The 13,930-nt window shown below is 36.4% G+C and overlaps 1 protein-coding gene across 1 annotated transcript in view; it reads right to left on the reverse strand.

Moving 5' to 3' along the window:
- Positions 1–13,618, reverse strand: part of slc26a2 (solute carrier family 26 member 2) — a 14,268-nt gene extending 650 nt beyond the window's left edge. The window contains exons 1-4 of the mRNA XM_056472373.1: positions 13,509–13,618; positions 5,259–5,864; positions 4,428–5,167; positions 1–2,007 (exon numbers count right to left, since the gene is read on the reverse strand). The exon at positions 1–2,007 is cut by the window's left edge and continues 650 nt beyond it. Coding sequence (XP_056328348.1) covers positions 1,233–2,007; positions 4,428–5,167; positions 5,259–5,846 — 2,103 coding nt within the window. The 5' untranslated portion in view covers positions 5,847–5,864; positions 13,509–13,618 and the 3' untranslated portion in view covers positions 1–1,232. The remainder of the gene's footprint in view (positions 2,008–4,427; positions 5,168–5,258; positions 5,865–13,508) is intronic.
- Between the last annotated feature and the right edge of the window lie 312 nt (positions 13,619–13,930).

A 13,930-nucleotide genomic window follows, 5' to 3' on the forward strand; every position in this document is an offset into this window, starting at 1 on the left:
CTGTACGCTCTCTTTTACACTCTACACTGAAGAAAGAAAGTAAAGCAACATCCTGACTATTTTATTTGGCCCCTTTAGGAAAGCAATTAAAAAGAGAAGCATTTTCAAAAGCTGCTCTGGTCACATTGACAAGGCACATCGGCATCACTTTAATGTGCTTCAGTGATTGAGGTAAACATGTGGGGCTTGGGTAAAAGAGCTGAACTCACATTCACCCAGACAACAAGCACTCAGTGTATCCAAGCTTTATAGTTATTTAAACATGCACAAGTACCCATAAAGCTGGGTAAATGTCACAGATGACTTTATATAACATCTTTCTAACTGAATGAGCAACTAACTAGAGTGGAAAGAGATAAAAAGTAAATAGAAAACCTAGAGCTCATCTAGCATAAAAATATGAGCCTGTTTATGCTTTTAGCCATTTGACTTGAGCTAAACATCTCATTAGACGTGTAAATGATATAATTATACATCATTTTAAGAACAAAGGTCATAAGACATAGTTAACAAAGCTTAAACCGCATGGAATACAACACAATAGCAAATATATGTTGTAACAGGAAATATGTTAATATAAATGATTGTACAAACATTTGAAGAAATCCTAAAGGGATAATTCTTCCTAAAGTAATATCTGGTTCATGTAGTTCAGGGATGTCCAAACTCGGTCCTGGAGGGCCGGTGTTCAGCTGAACTTGCCTCAACACACCTGCCTGGGTGTTTCAAGTATACCTAGTAAGACCTTGATTAGCTTGTTCAGGTGTGTTTGATTAGGGTTGGAGCTAAAGTCTGCAGGACACTGGACCTCCAGGTACAAGTTTGGTGATCCCTGTTCTATTATATCTGGTAAGAGCTTGATTAGCTGGTTCAAGTGTGTTTGATAAAGGTTGGAGTTAAACTCTCCAGGACACCGGCTCTCCAGGACCGAGTTTGGATACCCCTGATGTAGTTCCAAACCTGTTTAACTTGATATATTGAACGATTACTGTATTAAGTGTTTTTTTTCCTCACAGTATGGACAAAAATATTCTAAATAGCCATTGGAATTTCCATTTTAATAATAATAATAATAATAATAATAATAATAATAATAATTATTATTATTATTATTATTACAATTTTGCTGGTTTTAAACTTTGCACCATTTTTGGCTAAACTATATGCAATTATTTGCAAATAAATCTCCATCTACTTGGCAAAAGTATTGTATCTTCAATCAAATCAACACATCATACTGAAGTGTCACAGTTGCCATTTTGTGACTTCAAGCTTTGGCCATATAAAATGGCCTCACCAATAGTGTGAAACTGTATATCTTTGGTCCCCTTCTTTTTGTCATAGTAGTCTCCCCTGCGCAGAGAATCAATGACAGAGGTGTTGCATTGTGCCAAAAGCACATTAATTCCCAGCTCCTTGTAGTCCTTAAATACTTCTTTCAAAGCGTTGACTCCAGCAGTATCCAGAAAGAGGACTGGACTGCAGTCTATGACCAATGTGTGAAAACTGCTGTGCTGAAGCAGATTTACATTGGTGGACACATCCATCTCTTGCTTCTGATCTTCTCTATTTTGTTTCTGATTCCTCTGCTTCTCTAGTTTCCTTTGTTTTGCCTTCTCTTTAAGTGGATCCAGGCCTACATTGCGATAGAGTGACTTTTTAAACAGACTTTGGTTGGCGTAGTAGATGGGAGCCTCGTATCGGAAAACAGCGACATCTGGTTGGGTCTGAAGTCCCTTGTATGATGCAATGTCCTCAAAGAGCTCACGGTCTCCTGCTTGGCCCAGCTGAAGAGCTTGGGCGAATTGGGTTCTGCCTAACACACAGAAGGCAGAAGCCACAACTCCAACCAGCAGACCTAGCTCAGTGTTCACTAGAGCTGATGTAGCCATGGTCAGCAGCCAGATGACAGTGTCCACACGGTTGACACGCCACATCTGGGGAATGTCGCCAAACTTGCGTAGTGCCCCGCGGAGGTTGACCACTATGATGACAGCCAGAACACATCTGCAGAGATTAAGAGGACACATTTAGGAAAATACAATGGAAACAGACAATTTTGATGGAAAAACTAAGACTGGGAGTAAAAACTTGTAATTTTAGGAAAACGTCAGATGTGAAGGTCTCAAAAATTTGGGTAAATTTCAATTCCAATATTCTTCAAATAATAAACACATCTAGTGGAAGTTTTCATTCGCATTAATATTTGCATAATCTGCCTAAATCTTTCATTTAAAAAAAAATAGTAAATGTGGTAGATGTAATATATGCCGACCAGTGAACATACAATATGTCATCATGGTTTTGCGAATGACTCATCAGAAAAAGTTAAAATGTTTTAACGACTTGTTTCCACAGAGCGGTACGGATACATACAGTGCAGCCCAGTACACAATTATCTCAGTTTACACTTTCAGAAGTACCAAAATAGACCATACTTTAGAACCCTTTGGGTGTTTAGCACTACAGTATGCTACCAAAAGGGTGAATACTATTGGTTTACAGGCCATGGGAACAACATCACAGGACGTACCATTATTAAATATAAAAGCTAAGAGAATAATACAATGATAATGTGCAGATATAAAAAGATCAAAAGAAAAATCGCCATACTGCCAGTTTAGCTCTCAAAAAATTTTTTAAATTTCACAAGGTTTTGCCCTATGATGAATACTGTGTAGGTCAAAACGTTGTCACATAAAAAAATTGAGCAAGTGTGCCGATTTTCTTTTAATCTTTTGCTACTGTGTTTGTTTTTGATCGAGCACCTGCCTTGGAGAATCCTAGATGTGAGCACAATTCTGTTTCTTGATTACTTAATGTGCAGATATAAACCATCCTCAAACAAAGCCTGACGTCTTCTTGTGGCAAACAGCCACATTCCAAGTAGTAAGAACAGAATGTGCTGTATGGCCTCTACTGTTGTTTATGGGGCCGAAACATGGAATGTGGGAGCGGTGCCACTTTTTTCAATTTGTTAAGTTTATTTTTAAACTAATTTGAGATGATCACGCGTGTATGATTGCTTGCTGCTGGTCCCGCATTATCCAATTTATGATTCACCAATCAGACGATTCCCAAGCCACTATAAATACCCCAAGTTCCATATAACAGCCATCTTCGTTTTGAAGAATCCCCACTTCCACACCTACTCCTTTCCTAGATGGGTGGCACGGTGGCCCAGTGGTTAGCACTGTTGCCTCTCAGCAAGAACGTCACTGTTTTTAGTACTTATAAAGCCAGCTGACGTTTCAGTGTGGAGTTTACACTTTATCCTCGTACTTAAGATGGTTTTCCCCCCCGGGTTTCCCGGTTTCCTTCCACCATCCAAAAACCTGCAATTTAAGTTAATTGACTAAACCAAATCGGCACCATTGACATGCACCTAGTAAGTAGTTATCTCTTAAGAGCAATCACTATCTGTTCATTAGCTACTAAAGCAGGGGAGTTCTCGAGATCTACCTCAGCTCAAACTCCCCTCTCGCCTTGCAAATGGGAGGGAGCCCTGGGCTCAAGGATCTTATGAGCTAAGGGCCCTCTCCTGGGACAGCATGCCAAACAAGCTTTATAATCAATTATCAGCTAAGAGTGAACTCTTGAAACTCTATTTGCATGCACTTGCCATGCATGTATATTTAACATAATAATCTTAAGTGCACAGGAGACACAATATTTAAAAGGCCTGTAGGGCTTTCTTCTTCGAGCATACACTAGGCATACCAGTGGAAGCCTGATCAGGATGACCCATACAGAATCATACTGTGCTGTACTGAACTCTACTGCTCAGTGGAAACAAGCCATTGAAAATGGTCATTTCAATAGTTTTTATTGACATTTAGAAAATACTGCAAATGGAAACCAGACTACTGACAAATTAAAAGACACTAAACTTCTACATTAATGTAATTCATTACAGTAAATTGCATCATGATTGGGCCCACAAGGAATCTGCGTGTGCAGAATTCCACAGATTTTTTAGCCCATCATTAGGTCTATTTATTCAGTTAAGTAAATGTGTGTAAATTTATATCTATTCAGTTTTTTAAATTAAATTCAGTAATATTATTGACTAATATGCAAATGTTCATATGATTTGTTTACAAACAGTTTCTAAAGTAATATTTTCTGTCTTTTAGTAGATATATTATATGAGAGACTTGCTTTGTTTACAAAATAAGTGGACCTATTTGGATTAGCATTGTAAACATTTAATAAAAGTTGAAAAGGTATTATTTATATTTCATATATTAAGTTTAGTTACAATACTAATAAAATCATTCCGCATAATTCCACAGATTTTTAAACAAATTCTGCACAGAAATGAACAAAAACGTCTGCAGATTCTGTCTGGCCCTAGTCATGATGCTTTACCGTTGACTCCTTATTTGTTATCAAATTCATGCAAATAAAACTCATCTCATACATACTTCTGCAATGAATAGAAGACAGGTGCAATAACAAGCATGACGAGCAGCAGCACTAGAGCAGTCACCAATCCAGAAACCTGAGTCTGGCATCCAGTTGACTCCTTCACAAGAGTCTTTGTCAAGGCAGCACTGACCGTGAAACAATGAAAGAAGGAAGAAATGATATTACAGTTCCCAATGGCATTCAGCTCTTGATTTGGGTTCACTATATATCCATGCTTCTTGGCAAACATCTCAGATAGAGACACTGTAATAGCAAAACCAACAATGGCAATTGACAATGCGTCAACAGCAATATTGGGAATAAAAGAATAGTTTGGAGATTGTGGTGGCATAAAGCCAGTTGGAATGGTGCCAGCTATGTCTGAGCCATAAGTGTCCTTGAAGTGCCCAAAGTGGGAAGCTAGAGTAGCAGCAATGACCACAAAGAGTTCAAAGGGAATGGGGGCCTTGAGCTTGGCCTTGAAGCGATTGTTGAGCTCTTTGGCAGGAACAAGTACAAGCAAGCAGACCAAGCTGGTTATGAGGTCACACAGGTTAGTATGACCCAGATTCTTAAACAGACTGATCCAAGTTTTTATGAGTGAACCCCAGCCTTGGACACGAGGGAGGTGAAGCCCTAGAAAGTACTTTATCTGGGATGTGAGGATGGTTAGAGAGGCACCAGTGGCAAAACCACTCAACAGGGAGTCAGAGAGGAATACTGAGACAAAGCCAATCTGAAGCAGACCCAACAACACCTGCAACCAAATCAAAAAGCAAGAGTTTAATGCATTTAGATATTTTTAAAAATCAGGCCAAAGAAGAGTAACTTTGAAACTTTGAACCTACCTGGTAGACCCCTGCTGTGAACGTTAGTGTTGCTCCCACCATGATTGCATAGCAGCTTCTATCACAAATTGGACCAGTGCTGTTGTCCACATTTCCCAGGGTGGTCTGATTGGTGTCTGATGAGTATCCTGCCAAAATTAGTTCCCTGTCCACTACTTGCCCCACCAGCAGACACAATACCCCAAACATTCCAACAGAGATGTGTCTGGAGGTTCCCAGCAATGCGTAGATAATGTTTGCAAAGAAAGATGTATAGAGCCCATAAATAGGGTCTTGTCCTGCCAGTAGAGAATAAGCAATGGACTGGGGAACCAACAGAATGCCAACAATAAGGCCTGACATGGCATCTCCAATGATCCAGTCTTTGAAGCGATATCGTGGTAGCCATTTCACTATTGGGAATGAGTCCATGATCTGGGATTTGACTCGAGCTGTACTGCAGGAACAATTTTTTACCATCTTTTTTTTTAGTACTTCCTTCCATGATACTTTCTCTTTTACGCACTCTTCCAAAAGTAATGGCAGATTTTGTTCTGTTTTAGCATCTTCCTCTGCTGAAAGATTGTTACAGCTCCCTTCAGCTGGCATAATGTCCAGAAATTCTCACTGAAATAAAAAACAACAACAACAACAACAACGATAAAGTTGGTTTAATATAAAAGCAGTCTGAACTAAATAAATGGACAGAAAACAAGATCCTAAATCCTAATTATAATTACCACTGACGTCCTCATTCCCATGATGTTCCAACCTTATTTTATCTATAATTTTGTAAACCTTTACAGTATACATCATAAGAATTATTATTTAAAGAACAACATACAGTATATGACTAGTTATTTCAACTACTGAACCACATAGGCATGAAATTTACTGAAAGTTAATCCTACATATTTGAAAAGAGCTTTGAACTCATTGTTGAAGGTAATGAGTTAATTAAATACCTCATTACTTGAACTTAAATGTAATAAGTTCTAGGGCTGCAACAACGAAGATTAAATCGGTAAAAATGAATTACTAAACGATTAGTAATTCATTGGCAACGAATTTTATAATCGAGTCGTTGTGTCGCACGACACAGGGACTTAGATTATTTAAAAAAACACTGAAGGTTAGCGCGGAGCGGAGTGAACACAGTCTCTCTCGTGCACTGATACAGAGTTCAGCGCCTCATAGACAGGGATGAGGAGGAAGGGAGCAACAGCAGGGTAAATCACTACAGAATCCTACTTTTGTTCTGTTTTGAAGTGAGGACCTTAAAGTTCCTGGTGCTGATGTTTTGTTTGTTATCCAGCATGACAAACATGACAGGTTAGCGTTAGCTCGTTTAGAGCGGCAACTGAAAAAAAAAAATCAAACTGCGCTTTGGCGCCGTGTCTGGCACTGAGCCAGAGAAAGACAGAGGGGTTAAGTTGGTTTTGTTTTCGATTATTCCTGACACATTCAGCGATAGACGGCAATAACTTAAAAACCTCTTACCCTAAAAAGATCTAAACTGTGTTTCCTACAAAAAGACAAAGCTGGTTATGTTTTACAGCTGTCTTTTTCTTTTTTTTCGCTCAATATTACCAGCACTCCGTTTAAGCCCTCACAATAAGCGTTTAGCCGGGAGAGCTCGCACTGAGCAGTGCTTCACACACAAGTACTAGTAAAACAATACATTTAGAGTTTGTAAAACACACAAAGTCTAACAATCCATTCAAATATAGTTTGCCGATGTGTTTTATTCATATCAGATACACTTTACACATAGTGAAAGCAACTATAAAGTTAAATCTATTCCTCTCTACTCTTCACCAGCCACTTACTTGCATTATTTGGGGAGTAACTGGTGGATTTACAGGCTGAATCCTGCATGTTCTGCTTTTTATGAATGAGGCAAATGTGCGGCCACAAGTAAACATGGCGATGCCCATCTCATGTTATAGATCATGATCACTTGCACGTTTATGTGAATTGGAATATCGGGTAGTTGAAGACATAATGAGCAAGCGTCCAAATATGTTGAATTAAAACTGAAAAACTAAATAAAAGGGATTCATCTGTAATACAGCACTATTGTGGCTAAGGTGTCACGTGACAAACATGACGCATCACCATAAAAACATTAGGGGTGAACGTTCTAAAATAATGATCACCTAACAAAACTCACTCCCGGGGCCAGAGAGAATATATTAAACTCACCAGTGAAAGGGTTAATAACAGAAGTAAAGCAGCAGTGGTACAGTTACTTTGCATTGCAAGACTAAAGACACGTTTTTATTCACTCGCCTTTTTTGGATCATTCATTTTTAAATCTGTTCTCATGTACAGCTACACTGCAAAAAAAAAAATTCTCAGTCATTTCGTCTCATTTCCAGTTCAAATATCTAAAACTCTTAAACAACAAGAACAGACAAGAAAATGGCATGAGAAAATGAAGTGATGCTTCAAACTTCTGGTTTAGATTATTTTTCTTACCCACTTCGCAAATAATTTAGCTTGTTTTAAGCAAACAATCACTTAAATTTGAGGTGGTTTTTTTTCGAGAAAACAAGACAGTTAGTTTTTTATTTTATTATTATCATTATTATTATAACAGCTCAGGGATGAGCTTTTTTGAATAAAGGGTTGGAAATGAATGCTTTTCTTGTTTTTTAATATCAGATTCATCGATTAATCGAAAAATTATCGACAAATTAATCGATTATTAAAATAATCTTTAGTTGCAGCCCATACTCCTATAGATTAGTTTTTTTAACACAAATGGTTTGTAGAAATCGCTTTCCTCAAATGATTTGAGTTGCCTTAACTTATTGGGTTTTATTGTGCTCAAATTGCTCCATTTACTCAAATGGATTAAGTTCACAGTACCCATTATGATTAGTTTTTGAACTTTAATGGTTTGTTGCAATCAGTTTCCTTAAATGGTTTGAGTTACCTTAACTTACTGGGTTTTACAGTGTAGTATAAATGCCTATTTTTATATCTCACTGACCATGCCTTCTATCTCATTTTCAGGTTAACAGCTGAAGGTAAATATAATAAATAAAGACAATTTCCATGCTTACTTTGTCTGTGAATATAGCGTCACAGTGGCAAATTCTTGGTCCATGTTTACACAATCAAAGAATAATCCATTATGCCTTATATCAACAAAACATAACATTTGTTACAAGGAGTAAAAGTACTCCTTGCTAAAGAAAGAGACCAGAAGAAATTGCTCCAATATTAGGATTCTTTATTACTGAAATATTGTAACATGAATCTAACACCTTGACTCTGTCAATCTAATTTAAAAATGTAATAAGCTAGAATGTCTCTATATGAATCAAAGAATACAGATGGCAAATATTAATTCTCATTATGAGCATAGTAACAAAACTGCAAGAGGCATCTGGTGCAGCCTTGCAACTTTGCCAACAAAGGGATTCAAAGTCTGTTGAGATCTGATGCTTTTTTTTTTTTCTTATCAGATGGTGTTCCAACTCTAACTTCATTTGTCTGTGATTTGGTTTACGTCAGCCATCACTTAAAAGTAACATGTGAGACCATAAAGCATTTATGATTATAGAGAGCAGTAAAAATGCAGATTGAGTGAATTGTGAACTACTGTTGCGGTACATAAATGACATCATAAACTGAGCAAACTAACTAGCTGAACTATTTCCAAATACTGTGGAAGGTATACATTGAAGAAGGCGTGAGATGGCATTCGACATGCCTCTGTGTCCAAAAAAAAAAAGTGTAAAATCCCCCATATGGAACATATCTGAGGGAAAATCAATGGTTAAAATATAAAAAATACAAAGTTTTAAGTTAATAGGCAGTTGGTTTGTAATGTAAATGTAACCTCATAATTTATTATCTCCCATGTGTTTTTAAACTTTTATGAGTTTCTTTCTTCTGTTGAAACATAAAAGATGATATGTTGAAGAATATCTGCCACCCATTTTTTCTAATATGGAAGTTGATGGGTGCCAGATATTTTTCAAAAATATAATTTCTTTCAACAGAAGAAAAAAACTCAAACTTTTCTTGAACAAGTGACGTATAGATAAATGATGGCAGAATGACTTGAGGGTTGAACTATATCTCTATTACTGTCCACTTTGTTCACCCAATTGACCCAGTCAGCTGTATATTTACTACAGATATGGTTAGATGGTCACTACGGCTGTTTTCTAACAATAAGAAGACTGCATTGTGATTATAAGATTAAAATGCAGTATTATTAGATTATAAAATTATTTATAACTTACTATTGATAGGTTAAAAGGTATACAGATATTAAATTAAAACCATCCAGAAAGTGGTCCCAGGATACTGCCTAAACGTCTAAATTCATTCAAACTGAGAAAAAAAAAAACATTTATGGATCAATAAATAATAAATTATGAAACTGATTGCATTTATAGATGAAATACTCACCAGATAATTTTATAAAATTTAATAAAGAATTTCACTCATGCTGGAACATACACATAACAGATGATATACATTTGTATCCATAGCAACATCAAAGTAAAAATTAATCCATTATTGAGAAAATAAACTGAATTATTGAGCGAAAAGGTTGCAAACATGTCATTTTCTTGATAAGGAACAACTTATTCCTATTCTTAATAACTTAAACAATTATTTTTAAACTCAGAAAGCAGTTCAGTATTGATAGAGAAACATTTGGACACATGCCCAATACTATAAAAGTAGTGTGCCACAATGTGCAATGTTAATATTTTTAGTTGTAAATCTCCAGATAATTCTCCCATTCACTCAAACTAAAAATACACTGCGTTGCCAATAGTGGAAGTGAAGTGACGTCATTGTAAATAGGGTCTATTATTCAAACATTCATTCATTCATTCATTTTCTTTTTGGCTTATTTATCAGGGGTCACCACAGCGGAATAAACCGCCAACTTATCCAGCATATGTTTTACGCAGCGGATGCCTTTCCAACTGCAACCCAACATTGGGAAACATGCATACACTCTTGCATTCACACACATACACTACGGCAAATTTAGTTTATTCAATTCACCTATAGGGCATGTCCTTGGACAGTGGGGGAAACCGGAGAACCCAAGGGTCTACTATCTCATTTCAAAATGACATATACAGCACCCTCAATCAATGTGTCAAAAGAAGCAAGATCATGTTCATTATACAATGATTCCAATTAATACAAATCAAAGTACTTCAAATTAGAAAGTAGACAAGCAGTAATTGCTGTTGAGTTGATTGCTAGATGTTCTCACACCAGAGAAAAACATAAGAAATCCAGATAAACATGGAGTGTAACCACCAGCCGTCTGGTAAATATGATGATGCCTCCCTCCAGCACTATAATCAGCCTTGCTCAGCAGTTTAAATTACATCTCTCCACCAACAGAGATAAGCATCTCCACATTGAAAGAATGGCATAGGTAACCAAAGAGTCATGCTTGGTAAACATTTTTCTCCTCTCCTGACAATGTGACTAAACTAGCCAAGTGAAAATGAACAAGAATGCAAACTCTGAGGCACCTTGAGGCACTTCACAAGAAACTATTCAATGGAAACGCAGGATGCAGTAAGGTATTTTTTTAAATATCCCAAAGTGATCCTGAATGATTCTAAACACTTATGCATTTACGGTTGATGTGCCATTATGATAAATTTTTCTTAAATTCTCAGATTCTCTACTGAGTCTTAAAGAATAATTAGGCATTCACTGAAGAGCTGATTAGTTGAGAGTGCCAGAGCGCAAGCACACACACAGGTCTCAAAAGTCTGCTTCTCCCAGCCAAAGCTCTAATTTTCATGCCAGACCACCCTCATTGTTGACCCTGTGGTAATAATCAACATGCAATTCAAATTCAACAGTACCTGACTATTTCATAGGAGATTTGCAGTTGTTAGTATGCACCAAAATCTGAATTGATTCTCTAGCAGTATAAATTGATAGCTCCAATTACATCAAAATAGAGTGCTGCAGTGATTGCGTAAATCTTTTTTTGTAGTTTTTTTGGCATTTTTAGGATAGTATTTAGAGAGGGGGCAAATTTAAGATAAAGAGAAAAATGCCACCAGGTGACATTATATAGCAGTGGCTGTGGGGCTTGGAAATTGAGATAAGAAGCACAAATCCGGTTGTTTGGGTAGATTTCACCACCCTGAAAAAAACAGCGTTGTACTAAAGACACACAAAAGTTAAAGGGGTGCATTTTCCAAAAGTATTGCTAGCCTATTGCAAGTGTTTCTCACATACCTAAAATAGATCATTTGTAAACAGCATTGCCGACTCACGGTTTGAATTAACAGCACTCAACCTGTGTTTAAAAGCATAGTATACAATTATAATAATAATATATGGACTAAAACAGATCATCCAAAATCAGATTTTTAGATGCCATCTTAATTATTAACAGCAATTATCTGAGATTATTTTGAGCCCAAACATGTGTGATGTCACAACAGAATATGTGTGACACAGTTCGGGAAACACTCACTCATGACCTCGGCAAGACAGAATCTGCAGACATTTTTTTCTATTTCTGCTCAGAATATTGTAACAAATCTGTGGACTTGTGCGGAATGATTATGGGAGATATATTAAATAAAAAGTAATACCTTTTAAACTTTTATTTAATGTTTACAATTCAAATCCAATTAGATCCACTTTTTTGGTAAACAAAGTCTCTCATATATTATCCCTCATAAAAAGTCTCTCATATAATATATCTACTTAAAAGCAGATAATATTACTTTACAAACTGTATTGTAAATAAATCAAATTAAGATTTTCATATTAGTCAATAATATTACTGAAATTAATTTAAAAACTGAAATACAAATTTGCACACAAGTAAATAAATAGACTCAATGATGGGCTAAAAATCTGTGGAAACCTGTGGATTTCTGCGCGCGCAGATTCCGTGTGGGCCAACTCATGACTAGCTATTTAGGGTCTAAATATACTGTATCATTCCATGGTAGTTACGTTTTCAGAATACACACCACAAAACAAACCAAGGTTTTACTACTAATAAAACCTAATTATCGGCATTTATTGTGGCTTTGCTACACTAACCACAGTTTAACTGTAATGTTTGTAGTAAAACTGGTTATACAGTAACCAATCCAACAAAAAAACATGGTTATTACAGTTTTACTACAGTATAATAAAACTTTCATTACCTCTTATAAGGGTTGTGTGTGAGAATTAAGAAATACTCTGAGCTCTAGATTAAAGAAATACACAGATTTATCACTAAACTATGGTTTAATAGCACAGACAATAGGAACAGAACCTGTTGAGCACCTGTTTGAAAAATCTATAGCTGTCATATGGAGTATGCTTCAATCAATATGTATTTGCTTGTATGATAATAACCAAAGTAGCCGTCCATTGGCATTAAGATATTTTGCTCCTAATAATATTCGCCTGGTGTGAACAGTTAAATACATCACGGAAACCCACTGTGTGATTTTTTTTATAGCTTTAAAATCGTTTACACATATTGACTACAGTATTAATGTTACAGAGGTCATTGTGTTTTGTTTAGTGGTTAATGTGCCTTTTGGGTGGTCCATCCAATTGACAAACGGGGCGGCAACTTTCGTCATTTTACATGATGACATGGTTCAGTCTGTCGTTGCGTAAAATAAATAGTGTGTCTAACTTGTAATAAGCATGGCAGTTGGCTTATTTTGTATAAGATTCATTTAAAAACATCTCAATACTTAGTTTGTATGAACTGATAATACTAATGTGTACAGTTTAAACACCCATGATCACACCTCGATGTAACTAAATGATCAAAGCAAACGTTTTGTTCTTGTTGTTTTGTTAAACCTTATGTTCATATAGCTAATAGCTAGTTTGTTTGTTGTGTGACAAAACTCATTTAAAAATTCAAATATTGTAAATTAAAGAAATTATTTAAAAAGTTAAAGCGTACTTTAACAAACACATTAAGAGAATTGATGTAGTATGAACAACTGACACTTAAGCATCTCACCACAAACCATAATAGATGTTCTGAAACTTTGTGATCTCGAAATTGATAACGTACATCTAACGTTAACTTCAAACTTTAATAAGCCTCAATCGTCAAACGTTAAATGACACGAAAATCCAAAAGCTGTGTGATGAAACCCTGGTTTGTTTTATGCTCTGACTTCATGAATGGCACTATTGAAAACAAAACTGCAACGTGTACAACTGACTCAGTACAAGTTATCCCCTTAGGAAAGAAGCTGCACAGATTCAATGTTAAAGACTCACCTCAGTCCGGATGCGCAACGAGATCGTTTCATTTACGCACAATCATCCGTTTGGACATTTTATAAGCCAAGAGTTCCACCTCTATGAGTGTATGTTACTTGAAGTTTAGGATCTCTTCCGTGACGTATGAAGCCACGCTAAGTTTGTGATATCACGTGGACAACGAAACCTATAATCACACGTCACGTGACTGCTAATTCCTGGCTAGAAGCAAAACTTGCACTGCTGTGCTTACTCAGTAAATTTGCAGAGTTGTCTGAGATCTATAGCTCAAATTGTCGAGTCAAGAGTTTATGAACAGTCCTTCTGTCTGTCTGGTGAAAACTACCGCAGTGAACGTTTGACTTATGAATATCTTATGCAGTAAGCAGACCAATTTGGGCACAAGTAGCTACTGTACAGTTTATCATGCTCAAACGTTA

This window comes from Danio aesculapii, chromosome 14 (assembly GCF_903798145.1).
Source record: "Danio aesculapii chromosome 14, fDanAes4.1, whole genome shotgun sequence".
Taxonomy (NCBI): Eukaryota; Metazoa; Chordata; class Actinopteri; order Cypriniformes; family Danionidae; genus Danio; species Danio aesculapii.